At 47.0% G+C, this 22436-nt stretch overlaps 1 protein-coding gene across 4 annotated transcripts in view; it reads left to right on the top strand.

Annotated features, from left to right (window-relative positions):
- Window positions 1-22436, top strand: part of LOC134461253 (RNA-binding motif, single-stranded-interacting protein 1) — a 58460-nt gene continuing 36024 nt past the window's right edge. For all 4 annotated transcript variants that reach the window (XM_063214051.1, XM_063214048.1, XM_063214049.1 and 1 more), the window contains exons 1-3: window positions 1-301; window positions 6901-7088; window positions 13988-14046. In XM_063214051.1, coding sequence (XP_063070121.1) covers window positions 248-301; window positions 6901-7088; window positions 13988-14046 — 301 coding nt within the window. In that variant the 5' untranslated portion in view covers window positions 1-247. The remainder of the gene's footprint in view (window positions 302-6900; window positions 7089-13987; window positions 14047-22436) is intronic.

The raw sequence follows: 22436 nt of genomic DNA, 5'->3' as shown, positions 1-22436 counted from the left end.
TCAGCTAAACAAACGAGTTGGACGGTCGAAGTTGGGACAATTTGTGGAATATATCGTATTCTTTCGTCATTAACTCTATTCAGATTGAAGATTAGCTTGAAATAGATTTTTGAGACCTAACATATATCTCTATGTTGTATAGAGCCACATTTACAACTTTACTAAGCGAGACTGAGGAGACGGTAAAATCAAGTCAGCCAGAAATTCTGAAAGGAACTCAATCTATTGGGAAATTCGGTGAAAGAAGATGATTTTTGCTAATACTGGAAATCCTTTGAGGAATACACATCGTAATAAGCAGGTAACAACATCGATGGGTTTAACTATGCAGAACCTGTCTGTCTGATGATTTCGCTTTGGTGAAGAAATAGGCTGTGAGATCGTCTGTGGTGAATATTCAGCAACACTCGCTTATTATCAACGCTATTTTAAGGTTAGATGAAGATTATTTATGCTGCCCCGTGTACTGATGATAAATCCGGATACTGGACGAAGTAGCCCAGCTAGCCCGCTAGCTTAGTTGTTATGATAGGAATAATTACTGTCGCTAGTGCGTGGATTTGTGTTTACAAATACAATTTCACTGACCAAAAGCCTAAACAAACCAGAGCAGTCTTACATAGTCCTCGAGGAAAGTGATACGATCGGATGTTTATAACGTCGTGTATGTGTAATGGACAAACTAAGCCCAGGGCTGCGTCCAAGTTACTGTAATTACATTAGCACGAGTTTAATATTTTGGTGAGTGCTAAAACAGGAAGTGTCTTTCTAACAAGTTAATGTTATACTGACATTTAATGCTTTCTTTATACTAGGATGGGGCTACAATCAGGATAGTTACCCGCGGGAAAATTGGGTCCTGAAGTCGAATTGTTGTTTACTTGTAAAGTACTGACTTGGGTCCTCCTAGGTGTAACAACATCAAACAGGCTGGCGAATGACTGCGAAGCAACAGTGAAATATTTGAAAGGGAGCTTTACTCTTTCCAACAATCCCTTTACCAGGTCACACGGGTCACGGTGGCTATGAAATTGACTGCCCGTCATATGTTGAAAGATGGCCCTGGGTCCCTGCAGTTCTGCTACTGTAAATCAGACTTCAATTTCTATCAGATTGGAATTAAAGAGAGTGTGCAAGCAATCTACTCAATCCCATCTCCCCTATTACCTCCGTATGGTGGATGATGACTCAATTGTATATGAATTGAGAGATTGATTAAGAGATTGATTAAATCTAGTAAGCACGGGATTAGACTATCCACCGTTTTTGACCTGCTGTGCTGTGACAGCGGCATTTAGTGTTTAGCGTACGAGTTGGGCATGGATCAGTGTATGAGGGCGAGGCCTCAGTGGAAGCTCTGTGTATTTCCAGCTCGGATATGACAAGCGCTCTTGGTCTGGAGTGGGCTGATAAGATGCTTGGTCTCTCTTCACCAAGATGCCTTTTAGACTTGTCTCTCTGCTCTGTAGCCCTGCCTGGCAGAGTCCTGAGACAGCTACTTTATTTGAGTATATTCCGGAAGGGTGTAGATTTCACAGTCATGGGCTGTGACGCTTTTCCAGAGTAATTCTGCCCTGCCTGGTACAAACGCTGCTTGACAGCTAGTGAGTCTGGGCTGTGGCCGTGGGTGTTTTTTTAGGCCGCCTGTCCCAATATGAGATGATCAAATAATTGCTGGTGCTTTTTAAGACTATCCTGAGTCTTCTCTGGAAATGAAACCAGCGTCTGTTTCCCCCAAGGAGATGAGTCAGCCGGGAAGAATACTTTGAATGCCTCTTTTGAGTGCTCCAGCATCCTGCTTTGAGCAGACAGAAACTCTGAAGTCAGTTTGAGTTGCTTGCAGTTCATAAGGATATGGTTTTGTCCTCCAGCACACCACTGTTTCGTATTCAACACTCACATACAGTAAAATGCCTTTTAAACATGAAACTATTCATGAAGAGAGAAAAAAAACACTGTTGAGAAGAAGCAATGTATGTGCAGCGATTGATTTTGTCAATGTTATGGACTTCGTGCTCTGCCTGGCTTTTCAATGAATGTGTGAGACTGAGAGTCATCCTTTGCATTGGCATGGCCAGGTGGAACTGTACCTTCAATGAAGCTGTTGTGGTCTCCTCCGCCGTGACGCCAGCTGATTGGTGCATTCCACATGAGACTGGACTACCTGTATAAATGGTGCCTTTGTCTCCAGCGCTCTATTGAAATTATGTTTTTTTTCTGTTCGGCCAGCGTAGACGGTTTTCAACACCTCCCAATCAAAAAATGAGCTCCATGGAATATCTTACCTTTGATGGCGGCATTGACGTTTTGCTTTTATTGGGGCTGGAACACACTAGGCAGATCTCTTAACATCTCCCAATATTAATGGGACCTCAGTGGACTCTTTCACCTATATTTATTTTCACCTCACCTAGATGTTTCTCTTTTTAAAGGAACACTGTGTAACAATGGCATGGTGAAGTCTTTAGCTTAAATGTCTGAATGAAATGTTCTCTCAGCTGTCATGCAGAGGAACACCCTGCCTAGGGTTTGTAGATTGTAGAGTAGAGTACTTTTATTAATCCCGAGGGAAATTAAGGTGTCTGACAGCTTACATAAATACACAGATACAAAACATGCACAAAGACATAATACACACTATTGCACATTGCACTAAACACATAGCACACACTTGAGATGGCTTGTGGGCTCAGACAAGTCTCAGCTACTGAACGTTTGGCTGTCGGCATTCAGTCCTCAAATAATTAAAAACAACTCAAACCAAAAGTTGCATAGAGGTCCTTTAAACTGAGCTCTAAAATGTTATTTTTTTAACAGTGTCCTGTCCCGTGATACAAACAGCGTGATGGGTCTTTGAGCATCACAAATGAGTCAGTGAGGGTTTCAGTATTGGCCCGTTAATGTTTATTGCTTCGTGGTAGTCGGTAATGACATGAAAAGACAAACAGGCTGACTGGCGAGAGTATGCCAAAATGTCTGAGCCACATGTAATTGTATAATAATCCAGTGGAAACAAAGAGGGCATGGAAACTGCCTTTTACTGAGGCATTTACAGTCTATTTGGAACGTCTCAGCTTGATCATGTCTGAGTGTCTGGTTGTGTGTTGAGTGTCTGGTTGTGTGTTGAGTGTGTGTGTTGCGCGTGTGTGTTGTGTGTGTGTGTGTGTGTGTGCGTGTGTGTTTTGGTATGGTGCAGTTGAACTCGAACAGAGGCCTGTGTTCTCCCCAGTGCGTGCTTCCTGGAGTTCTACGCAGTGACCTCAACGACGCAGAATGCGTTTCGGCGTGTTGTTTGTGCCGAGATTTGGGAAGGATTCCTGCACTATAATCGCCCTAGCTGCGCTGTGCCCTAGCTGTGCTGCTGTGCCTAGCTCCTCTGGCCTAACTGAGAACTGGCAGATGGGAACTCTCCCCCTGCATTTTTTAGCCCCGGCCAGTTTTCGGCTGTTATTACTGACTTATTGCCTCTGGAGCACTCACAGCTGTCTGCCGTGGAAGGTGACAGGAGCTGAAAGGAATTCGAGCAGGGATTAATATTGCATGGCCAGCGATTGTGCTTGCTCCGTGCACTCCCCTTGTCTCGGACGAACGAACGGGCGGGCGGACGGAGTACAGATGGGTTGATTTATTTTATTTTTTCTTGGCCATAAAAGTCTCGGCTGTGAGTTTGTTCTCACCAGCAAAGCCACTTGTGCGTGCATGCGCGCTTGCATGACAAACATCCGGATAAACACGATGGGCCCGAGGATTCATGGGTCAACGGCCCCTTTCGAGGGCACGGCCGTTATTGAGTGTAAGGTCATGGTTTGGGGATAGGCAGCTCTCAGAGTTAATTGCGGAGGCGTCGGCCTTTCTTTGTAGCTGAGAGAGCGAGAGAGCCTGTTTTCTATCCTCAGATCTTTTCACTCACATTCTGAAAGAAGCCAAAACACCCAAAGCTAATAATAAAAAAAGAAATAAAATAGCACACACAAACTAACAGACCCACACACACACCCACAGACCCACACACACATATGACAGGGCTCCACCATAAAGCCATTCGGAAAGGCCAGGGTGAGTGAGCGGCGTCTTATTCTTGAAAAACAGGCTGTGTGCGTTGCGGGCACTGCACGGCGGACTGCACTGGAGGCACGTGAGCTTGTGAATGTCTCTGGAGGGGGGGGGGGGGGTGTCTTGAGATTGCTCAATTCTGTCACCACTCCATTCCTCAGATTCCATTCACTTCCTCTCTCTCTCTCTCTGTCCTGCAATTTTTAAATGGGGATGGGGGTTGGTGGTGGTGCTGGTGGTTATAGGAGCTGTAATCAGTAATCAGTGCCTGAAACCAAACAGTTTCAAAAGGGCTTTGGATGGTGATGGTGGTGTGCTGGAATGACGATGGCGGTGGTGGTGGTGGGGTGGGGGAGAAGTCTCTCCTCAGACTAGAGCATCTGCTTCCATTAAAAAAGAGAAAAGGCAGGCCGGATGTGATTGAGCAATGGCATAAGGGGCCTCTTCATAAAGAGCAAGAATGGAGAGAGAAAGAAAGAGAGAGAGAGCGAGAGAAGGAGGAGGAGGAGAAAGAAGTCCATTCTCAACAGCCCTCCGTCACCGTCTCATGACAAGGCCGCAGCCACACAGCTCTCAGGGCTGATACCCGAGCCCCGGTCGGCCGGGGCCCAAGTTACACGAGCTCGTGTTTACAGCAATGTCATACTCGCATGAAATCGAATTCGCCCTTTCACAATCCCCCACGTCCTCTTATTAATGACATGAAGTGCATGCGTCGAATGCTTGGGATGATCGCAGGCAGCGCAAAGTCAAGTCAAGCCAAGGCGCTCTCTTGCAAAATGGCGTTTGGCACGGCTCCAAGCACTGCACTTTTGTATCTGGCAAAAATTGTTGAACCTCTTTTTTTCCCCCGAAGAAAATTTTTGATGTTGATGAGATAGTAGTAGTAGAGTAGAGTAACTCGGTTAATCCCAGAGGGAGAGTGAAGAAGGAAGGAATTTAGATGAAAATTGAATTTGCATCGATCTTGCTAAAATTCAAACATAGTATATCTTGCATTGAGGTGGACATTCAGTTTTGTCTTTGCAAAAAACTTCTTGCTGAAAAAAAGAACTGCATTCGTAAAGCTCAACATAACACACAGTAAGCAGTCTTCACAGCGTACATGGTATGGGCTTGTACATTGCGGCTTGTACATTGTACGAACACATCAGCTGCAGCCCTCTAACTCCCGTTCGGGCTACACACACACACACACACACACACACACACACACACACAGTAGTCTCATTCCTCAGTGGGGGCTGCAGAGTAGAGACAGAAAGCCAGAGTGAGAGCACGGCTGCCCAGCTCCCATGGCTGAGTAGCATTCACAAACATGCCTAGCCCTGGCTGCTCTGGCTGCTTGGCTGCTTGACTGCGGCCCATGCAGCGCTGGCTGGTGACTGGAGGCTCTCCCAGGAGTGCCTCTCAAGCTTGGCTGGGAATATGAAGCCTGACATGGGGGACTGTTTGGGAGTCGCCGCTGGGCAGCACTGGGAAAGAAAAATCTCTCTCTGTCTCTCTCTCTCTCTCTCTCTCTCTCTCTCTCTCTCTCTCTCTCTCTCTCTCTCTCTCTCTCTCTCTCTGTCTGTCTCTCTCTCTCTCTCTCTCTCTCTCTCTCTCCCTCTCTCTCTCCCTCTCCCCCGACCTCTTTGCCTTGTGTTTGGCCCCCATGGACTTGTGTTTGATGCTGACTGCTGAAGTTTCTTCTGAAAGAGGCTGCACTGCAGATGTAATACTGTATGCCGTCCGATGCTGTGAGATTTTCACATTGCCATGTTGGGTTAGGGCTTTAGGCTGGTGCCTACAATATAACCTGCCCAAAGTGCGTGGACCGCATTTTGATGCATTTTGCCCCAGTTGTTGTCATATGTGGATGTTGAATGTTTGTTGTTGGTTAAAAGGTGGTTGTATGTATACTGGTACTTTGTCCCAAAAAAGATAATCTGTTTATGCTTCCACACGAGTGCTTGTTAGGGCTCAGCTCTTTAGAAAGTTAGCGTAGCCCCATCACGTACGTACGTGCATGAAATGAGCCGAAAAAAGCTGCTTGCTCCGCTGTTGACATTTTTGCTTAAAGAGCACTGGCCTGTCCATGTAAGTTGTCAATACGTTATTGTGTTGCGGGGGCCTGCGGGGGACATAGGTGGTCACAGTCCGCTGGCTCCCCCCTTTGTAGTGAGAGGTTGACTCCTAAGACCCACTCAGCTGGGCCCGACACATGGGATCATGTTGCCTCCATCTGATGGCTATCTATCACATCCCACCAGCACCGCGGCCGACCAGACCGGGGGCCCCTCATTCTCCAACTACACCCCCCCTCTCTCTCTCTACGCCCCTCCCCTCCTCTCCACAGGGCTCTGGGGGGGCGAATGTTGTTTGTTTGCTTTTCACACTGCTCTGTTGTCCAACCCCCCCAGCACAACAACCACTCAGTCCACAACCACCACAACATCCACCTCCCCACAGTTAAGGCAATTTTGTAACAGTGTGCGTATCTCTTTCTCTCTCTCTCTCTCTCTCTCTCTCTCTCTCTCTCTCTCTCTCTCTCTCTCTCTCTCTCTCTCTCGTTCTATCTATCACTTGCTCTCTCTCTTCCTCTCGCTCTCTCTCTCCCTCTTATCTCTATCTCTGTGGCCCTGCCGTGGCCTAACGGTAGGGCACTGGAATCCTACGCCGGCGTCCTGGGTTCGATTCCGGGCCGGGTCATTTGCCGATCGTTCCCCGTCTCTATCTCTCCACAGTCATTTCCGTCTCTCCTCCACGGTTCTGTCAAAAATAAAGCTATAAAAAACCCTAACATGTATACCGGTATATATATAAATCTCTTTCTCAATCTCTCTTCCCCCCCCTCTCTCTCTCCAGCCCCCGACAGGCCCCTCCTCGCACCCCATGGCTCCCCCCAGCCCCAGCACCAACAGCAGCAGCACCACCAACAACAGCAGCAGCAACAGCAGCACGGCGGGCTGGGAGCAGCTCAGCAAGACCAACCTGTACATCCGGGGCCTGCCCCCCAGCACCACGGACGACGACCTGGTCAAGCTCTGCAGGCCGTGAGTACACTTCCTCTCATTACGCACTCCCTCCCCCGTATTGATTGGCCATCGATTTGCCCTTCAACCCCCACCCCACCACCACTCCACGCTCTCATAGCCACCCCCTCCACCAACCAAACACCACCATCCCCTGACCACCTCCTCCACCTCCTCCTCCACCACCACCACCATCCCTACACAGCACTCCCTCCTTTGAACACAGGAGGTTTGGATTGGTGGGATGGATGAAGGGGGCGGTTGGTGTTCGTGTGGCGTGGTGTGGTGTGGTGTGGTATGGGGGGTGATCAAAAACATTCATGGCGTTTGTTTTTTTTTTCTTTCTCCAGAGTTTGCGGTGTCAAAGATGTGTCAGTGTTTGTTAAGCCCCGATTCACCGTCGTCCTTTTTTGTGTCCTTGAACTGTAAAGCGCTTTAATGTTGGTGTTGGTGTTGGTGGTGGTGGGAAAACAAAAAACAACAGCAATGTCCAGCCAGTGTCAGTCAAGATGTGTCAGTGTTTGTTAAGCCCACTGTACTGAAGTCCTTTTTTTGTCCTTGAACTATAGCCGAAACTGCTTGAACTTGATGGAAAAAAACAGCAACATGGTTGTGAAACCCATCATTCCCGGAGAGTTTATCAGAAATGATGGGGAATTATTTTTTCTTTCTCGGGATAGTTGACCTCGCCGGAAAAGACACATTGATTAGGTCACCGAGTCGTTTATTTCCTTCTCCCCACATCCATCTTTCAGGGCAATGTGAATCCCATCAGTCCACAACAAGCTACAGTTACAGGCGAGAGGGGGTGGGGAGGTGAGGTGAAGCGCTGTGCGTGTGTGTACTGGTATGTGTGTGTGTGTGTGTGTATGTGTGTGTGCACACTTTGGGCTAGGTTGCCCTGTGCAGCTTCTTTCCATTGATTTTAAATAGAAGAAGAAAAGAAAGAAAAAATGAAAGAAAGAGAGTTCTTGTCAGCAGCCTTACAGTTCGAGACGGTATCTTTTTATTCCTGTCCAGGAGCCCAAAGACATCCAGATAAATTGAGGGGGAAAATGTTTGCTGTATTGGAATCGAGTTTGGGCTCGCTTCATCTGACCTGATTGGAGAAAAGGGAGGTGCTGAGGTGTGTGTGTGTGTGTGTGGGAGAGTTGGGGGGGATTGGAGAAATGAACAGATGATGAAGTCTTGCGGAGGAGTGAATCTGACAGGCGTATTAGATTTTAATTTCAAATGAAAAATGATACAGATGACTGCAAGGGCAATGAGAGCAAGAGAGAAAATGAGCGAGGGAGCAAGCGAGAGAATGAGAGAGAGAGAGAGAGAGGGAGGGAGAGAGAGAGAGCGTGGTATGTGATGCATTGGCATGAAGGGAGTTCAGGTAGGCTCTGCGGTGGGTAGAAGGCTCGCCAGCCTGTCTTTGCCTCCTGCTGTGGTTCTGAATCTCATTGTTTCACACACACACACACACACACCCAAGACACGCACGGACAGCATGCTGGCTGAGGTGACTTTGAGATCTCATTTTCCTCTCCTCTCGAACTCCTCTGTCAGACCCTCCTCCCAACCCCCCCCTTCTCCCACACCCCAATACTCCCACCCACGCGTTCTCACACACACACGTACTCTAATACACCCCCCCCCCACCACCACCACCATCACCACCCCATGTTCAACCGCCACCACTCCGCAATGAAATGTTGACTTTGCTGCACATTCAATCTCCCACCCAATCGCTTCCCATGTCCTCGTGGGTGTTCCACAGGGAGGGATAGAGCTCTCACCCCCAACCCCCCCCCCCCCCCCAACACCCATCCTTCAAGCCCCCCTCTCTCTCTCTCTGTCTTCCAAGCTCCATGTTGCTGCAATATAGCCGTTCGTTCATCCCCCTCGCCCACCTCTGGCTAGTTATTGCTGCCTTGGCCCGTAATGGCTTCCATGTGTGATAAACATGACGGACATGTCTCTTGTTAGCTCAGGGCCTAGCGAGCGGAGCTCAGCGCAGAGGCAGGCGGCCACTCCTATTTGTCGGCCGTGTGCTAAATGGGTGTAAAGGTTATCCCTCATTTGGTTGGATGGCGGCGGCGAGACGAGGCGCGACCAGGCCAGCCCAGCTTTTGCCTCAGCTGCAAGCCGACTCCTAAATGGAACCAGAGATTCTGGGCGGATCGGCTTTCGAGGGGCCGTTTTCGCGGGCGTTCAGGTAACACTGGTTTCCGTTCTCACATGCCGGCGTTACGGAGAGCTGGCTGGCTGGCGCACATTGTGGTCAACCTCGATCCCCCCCCTTCAGACGGTGGTTGACTTTTTTTTTTTTAAGGGCTTAGGATCTCCAAAAAATATAACCGCACACTCGGAACAAGAATGCAGCCTTCACAAAGGCAGCCAGAAACTGAAAAATAGGACTTAAACAAAGTATCTCAAAGTGTCCAGCCTTATTACTTTCTTCTCGATCTGCAGTGTGTCCTGGCCTGCACCTTATTCTGACTCGGCATCCTTTTCCTTTCCCCTCCTCTTACGTATAAGGATTAGCACGTAGGGACTTTGAAGGAAGGGCGAGGAGGAGTTTGTGCCACTCTAAACATTAGTTGGACTTAACATCTAATCCTATCTGGAAAGCGGTTTTACCTTTGACTTTTTTTAGGGTCACCCCATCAGAGCGCAGCACTGCATGTCCTGAATGGGCTGCTGCTGCTTCTCCAGAGACTGAGGACAACTCGCATCGACGTTCAACATTCATGGTCATGGGCATGGCATAGAATCAGTGCACCAGAAGAATGTACATTTCAAGGCCCGGTTCACCAAATTAGTGTGCATTTTTGAGGCCCACTTCACCTAGTGGGCATTTTTGAGGACCAGTTCAACAAACTATTGTGTATTTGTAAAGTAGTGTATTTTAAATGCCATCCACAAATATTAAACATCCAGAAACAGAGAGGAATACTGAACATTTCTTCTTCTTTGCTTGAACATTGCATGGAAATGGTAGATTTTGGTTTTGCTCAAACAGATATTACCATTTTGCAGTTAGTACTTTGGGATTTTCTATGCTAACACTAAGTCGTGGGATACTCACTCACGTTATCAATTGAGTCTAGCATATTGTCAAACCCCAAATTTGATGTTGTTGATTATCGTCTATAGGTGTCGCATTCATCCATATTTCATTATTGGAAAAAAAGCATTGGTCATCAGTATCTGCCTGCTGTCCTGAGGTGACCAGGATTTGTTGTGAGTGTTGCTAATGGCGCCATCGGTTGGTGATTGGGGCCAGAGATTACTCGGCTGAGAGCAGAGCTTTGACCCCACCCTACTCTGCCCGGGCACAAGAGGAGAGAGAGAGGGAATCCACTGTGGGAATCTGGAACACGCCGACAGCACTGTCAGCCTTGTCACGACGTCAGCCACTGGGACTGGTCCCCATTTGCATTGTACATATACCAGTAGTCCCCGCCAACGTCATGTGGTCTCCACCAACGTCAGTTCTGAGATTGATGCACTTGTAGCCTCTTTGTGCACATGGGCCCGACGGGCATCGACGCGCCTAGGTCCTCATTGCTGAAAAGGTTCAACTACGTCGTAACAACATTGCTATGACATTACCGGGAGCCTTAAGTAACACCTTAAGACATGGTCATTACAATTTTGGTGACAGTGAGGTTATAACATAGGCTCTGCGCAGAGGGTTTAACGGGTTTAAAGCACGGCCTCTGTTATGAGTTTATGGCTACCTGAATGGCCAATTCGTAGTGTATTACTAAAGACTAAAGACGGTGCAATGCTGTAGTCGTGCAAAATTGCTGCAAGGGTTTTCTGTGAATAATGTGACGGAACGCTGTCTACTAGGATAACAGATTTACAAAGACTTACAAAGATTTAAAAAAATAATAATTGTTTTGTAGTGCCATTCTTATTGCTGTTTTGCACCAGACAGTGTCTCTTTAGTATATATTCTTAAAGATTTTTTGTAAAGGGCAAAAGAAAGGACGGCCCAAGAGATTTGCAAGCTAACGAGCTCTGTAGATGATTCTCTATCGGCTGTAGTATTTTATGGTGCCAATGAAGAGGGAATCCTGAAGAGCATCCCTCCAGAGTGATCAGGCGACACAGGGAAAAAAACATGTTTAATTCAACACTAACAGAGTCAATATAACATCTTCTAGAGCGTATTTGGTACCAGAGTGCTCTCTAAGTGTTGAATTCACACTGCTTTTTTGTACTGTGTGCAGTGCTTTAAACAGGCAGGCGTTGCTGCAGTAAAGCCCCCTCTCTCCTGCTTTAAATATCCTCACTCACTTCAGTTTTTAATCATAGCTGACATGGTCCATGGATCGTTCCATATCATTATTCTTGGTTATCATTCTTATCATCACCCCCCGCTCACTAGAAATAGATATCTTTATCCCCTATGCACTATCTGTCTTTAGCATGCCAAATGTACAGGTGACGCTACTGCAGGGAAGATCTCTCTCTCTCTTTCTCTCTCTTTCTCTCTCTTTCTCTCTCTCTCTCTCTCTCTCTTTCTCTCTCTCCCTCTCTCTCTCTCTCTCTCTCTGTATCTCTCTATTTGTCTCTCGCTCTCTCTCTCGCTGGCTTGCTCTCTCTTGTCTCCACCTCCTCCCATTATGCCGAAGCTGCCCTCTCCATAACCCACCACACCCTGCTCTACAGCATGGGTAATCCTGTGCCTTTTATTCCACCCTCCACCACCACCACACTCCACACCCCAACCTCATCCACCACCTCCTCCATCACCACTGCTCGTTTCCCAGCACCCACTACCACTCTGCTCTTGACTGCAGGGGCCAGAGGTACAAGGGGAAGGGGGGAAGTGGGGGCGAGCGGACGGTCAGGCCGGCAGGCAGGCAGGCAAATGGGGGGAGGGACGGGATGGGATAGATTGATGTGGGGGGGGAATGGTGAGGGCTGATTCCTCGTAATTGATTCATTTTGGGTCAATTAGTGGGGAGGCTTTCGGTGCTGCGGGCTCTCTGCCTGGCGCAGAGGCAGAAGGTCAGTGTGGCCCGCAGAGACCGGCACGTGCTCCCCACGTCAGCCTCTGTAATTGGATTTCAAAACCTCACGGACACCTCCTCTCTCCCTCTCCTTCTCCTCCCTCTCCTTCTCCTTCTCCCTCTCCTCTATTCTATTCTCCTCTCTCTCTCTCTCTCTCTCTCTCTCTCTCTCTCTCTCTCTCTCTCTCTCTCTCTCTCTCTCCCATTCTCCCTTTCCTCTCCTCTCATCTCCTCTTTTCTCCTGTCCTCTCCTCTCCTCTCTCTGTGTCCTCTCCTCTCCTCTCCACTCCTCAATCCCCCTCCACCCCTACTCTATGTGGACATTAAATACAGGCCTGTTCTGTTCTCCCTACAGTCGCATAGTGAAAAGGTAACAGGCACTTCAAAAAGAAAAGAAAAAAGCAGAGGGAGATCTCGACAGGTTCTTCTGGTGGCCCTGGATGAAAAGGACGAGGGTCAAGATTAAAAAAGAAAGGAGAGAGAGAGAGAGAGAGAGAGAGAGAGAGAGAGAGAGAGAGAGAGAGAGGGAAACATATACACAGAGAGAGAGAGAGAGAGAGAGAGAGAGAGAGAGAGAGAGAGAGAGAACATAAAAAAACTCTCCCCTTGTGCAGCCTCCCCAAAGCGGGTCAAAGGTGGCGATCTCAATTCCATTCCAGCGCGGCCCCCCTCTGCCTCCACTCTCTTAACATCCCCATAAATCATCTTTTCCATGACACCGCTTTAGCATAACATATATATCACCTCCATCAGGTAGCACGTGTGGGCACGGGGCAGAGGGGACGCACACACACACACACACACACACGACACAAACACACACACATTGAGATGCACACTCGCACTCACATACACTCACGCCTAAGATCTCTTAACCGCAGTAAAAAAAACAACAACCCAGTGGCTTGTTACTGTGCGGAGGACCTCATCACTGTCCCCAGTGTTTTGGTGACCCCATGCTACCACCCAAGCCTTGATCTCTCTCCAAGGGCTGTCAAGCACGCCGACGGAGGGGGGACGAGAAAATGAAGCATGGGTGGCTTTGAGCCGTGACAACATCGACACGCTTGTGCATGCGGCCTGGCCTCTGTTGTCAGTGTGACTGAGGAGGGAACTGAAGAGAGAAATGGGAAGTTGAGGTTAAGAATGGAGCAGGCAAGCCGTCCGAGGGGGGCAAAAGGGACAGTTGTCCCGGGCCCAGGGACAGAGGGGGCCCAGAATTGGGTTCTCAGTACATTGTATGCATTGGGTGGGGGGGCCCTTTCAGATAACTTTGTCCTGGGCCCAGTCAGAGCTGCCCGCGGCCCTGAAGGGAGGCTTAGGCCAGCTAGGCTAGGCTAGGCAGGGCTGGGCTGGGCTGACATCATTGACAACATTTGGCTCTGAATGCTTTTCTGTGAATGGAAGATGGATGGGAGATAGTTAATTCCGGTTTCATTGTCCTTGTGTCATAATGGAATGTTTTGCTTTTGTATTATGTAAATGCAACATTTATTATTTATGATATTTAGTTTTTTTTTTCTTCATTCCTCTTCATTTTTTCTGCTTCGTCGACTTGAGTCTTTGCGAGTTTGAGTTTTGTTTGCCCTGTCCTTCGCAGCGCTGGCGTGCCCCTCGTAAATTTGCTGCACGACGCTTTAATTACTTTGGTCTTGTGTTGGTTGGAATGCTCAAACACACATGGAAACAACTTCCTGCCTGGCGTACTTTGTCGATGATGTCATAAATTCTTGCGCAAGGCCCCCTATCCCCCCCCCCCCCTTTTTTTCTTCTCTTTTCTCTTTTCTTTTTCTTTTTTGTTTACGGTAGACTCCCTCTTTTGGTCAGCTACTCCAAACCGACATTGACATTTCTCTCTCTTTCTCTCACTCTCTCTCTCTCTCTCTCTCTCTCTCTCTCTCACAGGTATGGCAAAATCGTATCCACAAAGGCCATCCTGGACAAGACGACAAACAAATGCAAAGGTGTGTACTAGCGCTCGTCCTGTTTTCTTCTTGGGCGTGAAAGGGTCACGTTTCAGACAGACATTCCCCGCATGCCTGCCATGCCTTCCTGGGGAAACATTTGGCTTGTTTGCAACACAAATGAAATGAGCCCTGCAAGCAAACAGGCCTGCAGGACTCAAACCACAGCATTGTCTTAGCAAGAGTCACACAGGAACAGCGCTAACTCAAGGTTGATTCATGAAAAGCACTATTCACACAGAGGAAGTAGCTGAAGTGATGATAAAGAAAATAAAAAGGAAATTGGGAAAAAAATGAACACAATAGCAATTGTGTAGCAGTTATAAGTTTATTTAAAGACGGTTGATGTTTGTTTTAGTCAAGATGATTCAGGAGTTCTGTCTTTTTTTTGGTTGGTGAAAGACCCAGTGACGAGGGCTGTCACCGTATGAAAATTTACCCTCAGGGTTATTTTGACCAAAATGATCACGGTAATTTTGAAAAGTTGTGTTGAATACATTGAGATTGAATTGCCCTATTCAAACTGAAATAGTTCCAAAAAGGTGCAGGGAGTGTTCATTATATTTAAACAAAAAGATAAAACCATATGGAAATCCCATGTTTATAAGCACAATACATGAATTGCTTGTTATTAGGAGGAAATGGTCACAGATTGTTGTTGGTTCAGCCATTCACTATGATTCCAGCCTTCACATTAGATTTTAGGCAAAGGTTGAGTGGTTTGAAAGGCTCACATGGTCACACTGCACGGTGCGTTTATCTGGTATGGTACGGTATTTTTTTTAGAAATTCAAATGGTGATTATTATTGTGAGCATCTTTTTTTGCGGTTTGATGGTATATCGATTACCGTGATAGCAGTGACTGTACAGTACATTACAATGTACACAGTCAATGGAAAGACCTCTCATCTTTATATTACGGGTATACACAATTTTGTATCATATTTAGTGCATGAGTAACATGAGCAGAATTAGTGTTTTTTGTGAGTGTACTGTTTGGTGTTGTAGTGCTTTTCTGCATTCTGTGTGTGTGTGTGTGTGTGTGTGTGTGTGTGTGTGTGTGTGTGTGTGTGTGTGTGTGTGTGTGTGTGTGTGTGTGTGTGTGTGTGTGTGTGTGTGTGTGTGTGTGTGTGTGTGTGTGTGCCTGTGCCTGTGCCTGCCCTGCACGTGGCCTGAGAGCAGTGTCAGGGCGTGATGATTCCGCTCGGCCTGATTTTGCTGCCCGAAGGCGCTGTGGCACTGGATGAATCAGGAGACCAGCACAGCTCCCCTCCTCATCCCCCCATAGCACACACACACACACACACACACACACACACACACACACACACACACACACACACACACACACACACACACACACACACACACACACACACACACACACACACACACACACAGTCATACACATACACTCGCTCGCTTCACATACTCATTCCTAGTCATCCTAGTGTACTGCTCACCCTGTTTTTACAACATGCTCTCCACCAGCTGCAGGAACAAACTCACTAAAATCACACACACTGCATCCAAAATCACTCGCCACCCCACACAGAATCTAACTGATCTCAACCTCAAAGCTGTCACACGTCTAGCACAGTCAATAACCAGAGACCACACACACCCTCTTCATCATCATTTCACACTGCTCCCATCAGGACGGAGGTATAGGTCACTCAGATGGCGACGAGCACGTTTCAGCAAAAGCTTTATCCCATCTGCCATCACAGCACTGAACAACCTACCGCAATAACCCTGTATGCCCCCCCCCCCGGTTGTGCATTTAATGTATATAGTATGTTGTATGAGTATATGTGTTGGAGTGTGCATGAACAGGTGAATGTGTGTATGAAGGTGTGAGTATGTCTATGTGTATGAATGCACAGTATATTACATGTGATGTCCTTATTGTTTGTCCCTGTGTATCTCAATAGTGTACTGCTATATGTTTCATGTCTTAATGTTGGCTTGTAATATGTCTTTGACAGTGGTGAAAACAAATTTCCCTCTGGGACAATAAAGGCAATCTAATCTAATCTAATCTACTCATTCATTCTCCCCACCAATGCCACACACACCACTACCACTCACATATTCATACTCCTAATCACACATACACAGACGCACACCCCATCGCCGTGCTCACAGTCACACATTGCACAAGGCACACAGTCACACACTCCCTTGGGCACTCGCACACTCATTCACACTAATACCACACGCACCGCCACCACTGCCCCTACCTCATGCATACTCATATTCATAAACGCACACGTCACATGCTGTGTCTCAAATGGTGCACTTAAAGCACTATTTTTCAGTACGTTGTCAGTGCGGCCTACGCACTGAAACATACACCCTTCTGCGCTTATTCAAGGCAGATGCTGTTTGTGGCCATGTTTAATAGATACTTTCTTATAATAGATACTTATTCCCCCTGATGGTAACCCTCTCGTCCGTTTTTTTAATATACTGTATATATATTTGTTTTTTGGGGGGCATTTTAGCCTTTATTTAGACAGGACAATCGAAATAGACAGGAAGTCAGTGGGAGAGAGAGTTGGGATAGGATTGGGATATGACTCAGGTCGGACTCGAACATGTGTCCCCATGGACATGCAAGCCCAAAATGTGGGGGGCTTAGTGCACTGCGCCACAGCGCCCCCCTCTCCTCCGTCTTTTTTTTTAAACTCCCCTGGTTGGGAACACCACCTCGCTAGCTCATGTGAAGCCCACCACCTCACATACTCACATGCGAACACATCCGCACACACTATGCCTCCACCCTCACAATCATTCGCACAGAGTTGTATAATGTACAAGTAGAAGTACTCTTACAGATGTAATTACAACACTAGTAGTATGATACTACAAAGTTGAAACCATGTAATATCATACCCAGTGGTGTAGTCTACTTTTTTATGGTGGGTATACTGTAAATTTCAGATTTTTTTGAAGTGGGTATACTGTATATACAGTGCCCTCCATAATTATTGGCACCCCTGGTTGAGATGTGTTTTTTAGCTTCCAATTATTTTTTTTTTTTTCTAAATAATATGGGACCTTAATGGAAAAAAAGAGATAAATCCAACCTTCAATACAAGTGCATTTATTAAGTGGGGAAAAAATCCCACATAAAGAAATAATTATTTGACATCAAATAATGTGTGTCACAATTATTAGCACCCCTGGTGTTAATATTTTGTACAACCCCCTTTTGCCAACAAAACAGCACCTAATCTTCTCCTATAATGTTTCACAAGATGGGAAAAGACAGAAAGAGGGATCTTCAGCCATTCCTCTTTGCAGAATCTCTCTAAATCATCCAGAGACCTGGGTCCTCTCCTCTGTACTCTCCTCTTCAGCTCACCCCACAGGTTCTCAATGGGGTTGAGGTCAGGGGACTGAGATGGCCATGGGAGGAGCTTGATTTTGTGTCTGGTGAACCATTTCTGTGTAGATTTGGCCATATGTTTAGGGTCATTGTCTTGCTGAAAGACCCAGTGACGACCCAGCTTCAGCTTTCGGGCAGAGGGCAACAGATTTTGATTTAAAATGTCCTGGTATTTCAAAGCATTCATGATGCCATGCACCCTAACAAGGTTCCCAGGGCCTTTGGAAGCGAAACAGCCCCACAGCATCACTGACCCACCCCCATACTTCACAGTGGGTATGAGGTGCTTTTCAGCATGCGCATCTTTCGTGGTACGCCAGACCCACTTAGAGTGTTTGTTGCCAAAAAGCTCAATCTTGGTCTCATCTGACCAAAGCACACGGTCCCAGTTGAAGCCCCAATACCGCTTGGCGAACTCCAGACGCTTGCGTTTATGATTGTGAGTGAGGAAAGGTTTTCTCCGTGCATGCCTCCCAAACAGCTTGTTGGCGTGTAGACAGCGCCTGATGGTTGATTTGGAGACTTTGTGTCCCCAGGATGCTACCATTTGTTGTAATTCTGTAACAGTGAGCTTTGGAGATCTTTTGATTTCTCTTACCATCCTCCTCACTGTGCGTGGTGGCAAAATAAACTTGGGTCCTCGTCCAGGCTTGTTTACCACTGTTCCAGTTGTTTTGAACTTCTTAAGTATTCCTCTCACAGTGGATATGAGCAGCTGCAGTTGAGTGGCAATCTTCTTGTAGCCTCTGCCTGACCTGTGAAGGTCGACGCACATCTGCCTCACTTGTATGCTGTGTTCCTTTGTCTTTCCCATGTTTAAGAGTGGATAAGAGAAATGGCCTCGGTGTCACGTCATATTTATACCCCAGGGAAACAGGAAGTGATGAATTACTAATTAAATGTTCCTACATACTCTGGTAAACTTTGTAAACTACTGTAGAAATGACAGAAATGCTTCAATTATATTTATTTCCTGGGAATTGTTAAGGGTGCCAATAATTGTGGAACAGGTGATTTAATGAAAAATAATTATTTTTTAGTCAGGGATTTTTTTTATTTTCCTACAATTCATTTGAGTTGAAGGCTACATTTTCCTAACATTTTCAGTGTGACAGTATTCTTCTGCAATAAACACTGAATTTATTTTAAGGCTTTTAACACATCTCAACCAGGGGTGCCAATAATTATGGAGGGCACTGTATTTGTGCTACTCAAAACAATGGATCAATCAATTTTAACTGGGTACATTGAAATCCCTGAAATTTAGAAGTGGGTATACTCCGTATACCCGCGTTCTACGTAGACTACACCGCTGATCATACCCCCCTAGTGTTGTACTTTGTAAGAGTACTTCTACTTTTACTTTATGCAACTCTGCTCACACACCTCCACCAAAGCAATCACATTTACAACGTACCCCCCACCCACCCACACACACACACACACACACTCAAATACTCATATGCAAACACATAGGCCTACGCACACAACCACACAAAACAGTTCACACACGCAGTCACGCACACACCCCACCGCCATACTCACAGTCGTTCATACACCACCACCAAAGCTCCCACTACACACAGGCAATGTACACCCCCCACCCACACACACACCCCACCGAACCAACCACCACCACACATGCACACATTAACAATTCTCAATGGCGGCCCACCCCCCTACTCCACCCTTCCTTCCCTGGGGTTATTTTTGGTCATGGCCTTGAATGTGGGGCCGTGGGAGGGCGATAGAGAGAGGGAGGTGGGGGAGAGAGAGAGAGAGGGAGGGAGAGAGAGAGAGCGAGAGAGGGAGGGAGGGAGGGAGAGAGAGAGAGAGAGAGAGAGAGAGAGAGAGAGAGAGAGAGAGAGAGAGAGAGAGCTAGTTAGTTAGCGAGGGAGGACCTTGGACTGGAGTGACAGATCTGGCCCCTCCTCTAATAGAGCAACACTCCCACACAGCAGGCCACCAGGGAGTACAGGGACAACACAGCACACCGCACCAAACAACACATAGTATAACACCCAACATAGAACAGCATAGCACAACACACAGCATAACACAGCACAGCACAGCACAGCACAGCACAACACAGCACAGCATAACACAGCACAGCACAGCACAGCACAGCACAACGCAACACTTAGCACAACGCAGCACACATGACACACTAGGCCACCAGGGAGTCTAGGGGCAACACACACCCACAGCAAAACACACAGCTGCACAGCACACAGCGTAACACACGGAGTTAACAGCGCACAACATGGCACACAGCACAATACAACACTCAGCACACAACATAATACAGCACAGTTCAGCACACAGCATAGCACAGCACAACACAACACAACACAGCATAACACAACACAGCACACAACACAACATGACACAACACAACACAGCGGCACAGCATGGGAGCGGTCAGCCTGCCTGCCTGCCTGCCTGGCCACGAGCTCAGGGTTACTTACCCCTAAACCAATCAGTGGGAATCAGACTGCCAGCCAAGTAGACTCAGGCACGCACACCACACCACACACACACACACACACACACAATGACAGTGACACTCAGCGACCACACACACACACTCACACACACACACACACACACACACACACACACACACACACACACACTCACACACACACACACCGTCATCATTATGAAGCAGCAGGGGAGCCTTGCGTGCGTGTTGTGGGGCTAACTGGCTTCTGTCGTGACAATATCCCAGCGGTCAGCTTGTGTGGCCTAAAATGACATGGGGCAGGCCAACAGGATGTTTACAGTACAAAATATAATTGGATTTTTTTTCAGTTGACATATTGAAATATTTGCCATACTGTATTATTACATATGCCTTGGTTGGCTACACAAGTGAACATATTGTTTGATTTCTTATTATTTATTATTATGCCAATTTTTTAGATGTCTGTTGCTAATTTAACACACGCATTGCAGGCAGAACATGTCAACATTCTAGCATTTTAAATAATTTAGAATAATTTCTCTTTGAATTATTATTAGAAAAATCCGAAGCAAGCCTGGCCTGAAGTGTGATTGGGTCTAGTCGATTAACAGCAATTTTGATTTGGAACTGTCATGATGATGATATCAGTACCGTCAAAATGAATAATCAAATCGGATATGGTTTCTTTTGTAAGATTTAAGTTTTTTCGCCATATCTCCCATGTAGTCTTATTCAGAGTGTGCTCCAAAGGTTGGTTCTCAACCTTTTTTGAACAAATGCCCCCTGGACCTCTTAAATGCCACCATAACCCTCCTAGCGTCCCCTTGGTGTCATTATAAGCCTGCCAAGGCCCCCCTTAGTATAAAAAATAAAAAGGCCTAATGCCCCCCAATGGCAACTGAGAATAGTGGCAACTGAGAACAGCCCTCCCGCCTCAGCTGTATCCTTCTCAATGCCCCTCTTAGGGCTGCTAACGCCCCCTGGGGGGCTGTAGTGCCCACGTTGAGAAACACTGCTCTAAAAAAATAAAGTGAAGGCTGCCTAGACCTGCCATCTCCCCATGGGTTAGTACACTGCCGAGGTCGAGTCTTCCGGAGTGTGATTTAATTCTGCCTAATCCAGTGCATTGAATTAAAGTTGGTTAATATTTGTTTAATTTTTGTTTTGTGACATTTTTATGTGACATTCTTTTTTCCAATTGTTGGGCAGGCGTGGCCTATTGCTTAGGGAGATAGTCTGGGGGTTGTAGATTCGATTGTAGGTTCAATTCCCTACACCTCCATCCATGGCTGAAGTGCTCTTGGCCAAGGCACATTACCCACAAGCTTTAGGGACTGTAACCAGTATCCTGACGTGAACTAATTGTAATCGAATGTAATGATAAAGTCTGTTATTGATAACTGTAGGAAAAAGTCTTTTTTGCCATACCATCTATGCAGAGTAAAACCTAAAGCAGGACAGACATGATTCGTCATCTCCTAATGAAATACAATAACGGTTGAAGTTTGGTTGAATAATCGGTTGAAGTTTAAAAAAAAATCTAAACCAAGGCCAACAAGGTTGTTTTCTGGCATCTCCATGGTTGGCTGACTGCACTGCCTTGGTGATGCGGTGGTCCTGATGCGAGTAGTCGCCCCTGGTGCAGGTAGAGTGAGTTAGTCGCCCGTGGCGATGTGGATGTGGATGTGGATGCGGATGCGGATGCGGATCTGGTTGGCTGAAGGTTACGCCTGCTCCGTGGCGTGCTCCATCCCTCCAGAGTGCAGGCATGAGAAACAAGGTCGAGCCCCCTGAACGCGCTCCCTCGAGACAGACAGCCATCCAGCCAGTCATCCAGTCATCCAGCCTGATCTCTCCCAGAGCAGAGCCAAGAGCCCTTGCTTACGCCGCCACGATCTGCCGCCTCGGCACTTTCTACCCGCATGATAGAAGCTGGAGGTCAAACGGCCTATGCCCCACACACACGCACACGTACGCACACACAAGCTCGCACGCGCACACACATACAGTACACCTACGCTCACACCTGCACACAATTACACCAACTCTCTCTCTCTTTTTCACACACGCGCACACGCACGCGCACGCGCACACACACACACACACACACACACACACACACACACACACACACAAATGCGACTGCTAACCCCTTCCCCCTGCTATGGTTCTGGTAACACCCCCCCTTCCTCATCCTCATATACCTACAGTAGGCTATTACACAGATTACCTTTTGCCTAATGGACTATTCTTAGCATCGCGCCGCATGCACAATGTGATGCACAGTGGATCAGCTGCAGTGAAGATGCATCACATTATTGGCCCGCAGTCCATATTGATATTAATAAATAGTGAATCGTGAAATTGAGATCGTATGGAATCTGCCAAAGTTGAGAAATCGTATAGGTCGTTTTGCAGTGATGATGTTTACAATCAAGTATCAAAGTCTACTTACTTAGTGTTGTTGTCTTCTTTTATTCTTCACATTATTGTATTTGAATTGTGCACTTAGTTATGAGAGTGTCATC

This window comes from Engraulis encrasicolus, chromosome 13, assembly GCF_034702125.1.
Source record: "Engraulis encrasicolus isolate BLACKSEA-1 chromosome 13, IST_EnEncr_1.0, whole genome shotgun sequence".
Classification (NCBI taxonomy): Eukaryota; Metazoa; Chordata; class Actinopteri; order Clupeiformes; family Engraulidae; genus Engraulis; species Engraulis encrasicolus.
Note: the sequence above shows the minus strand (reverse complement) of the source record. Positions and strands in the feature narration are given on the sequence as shown.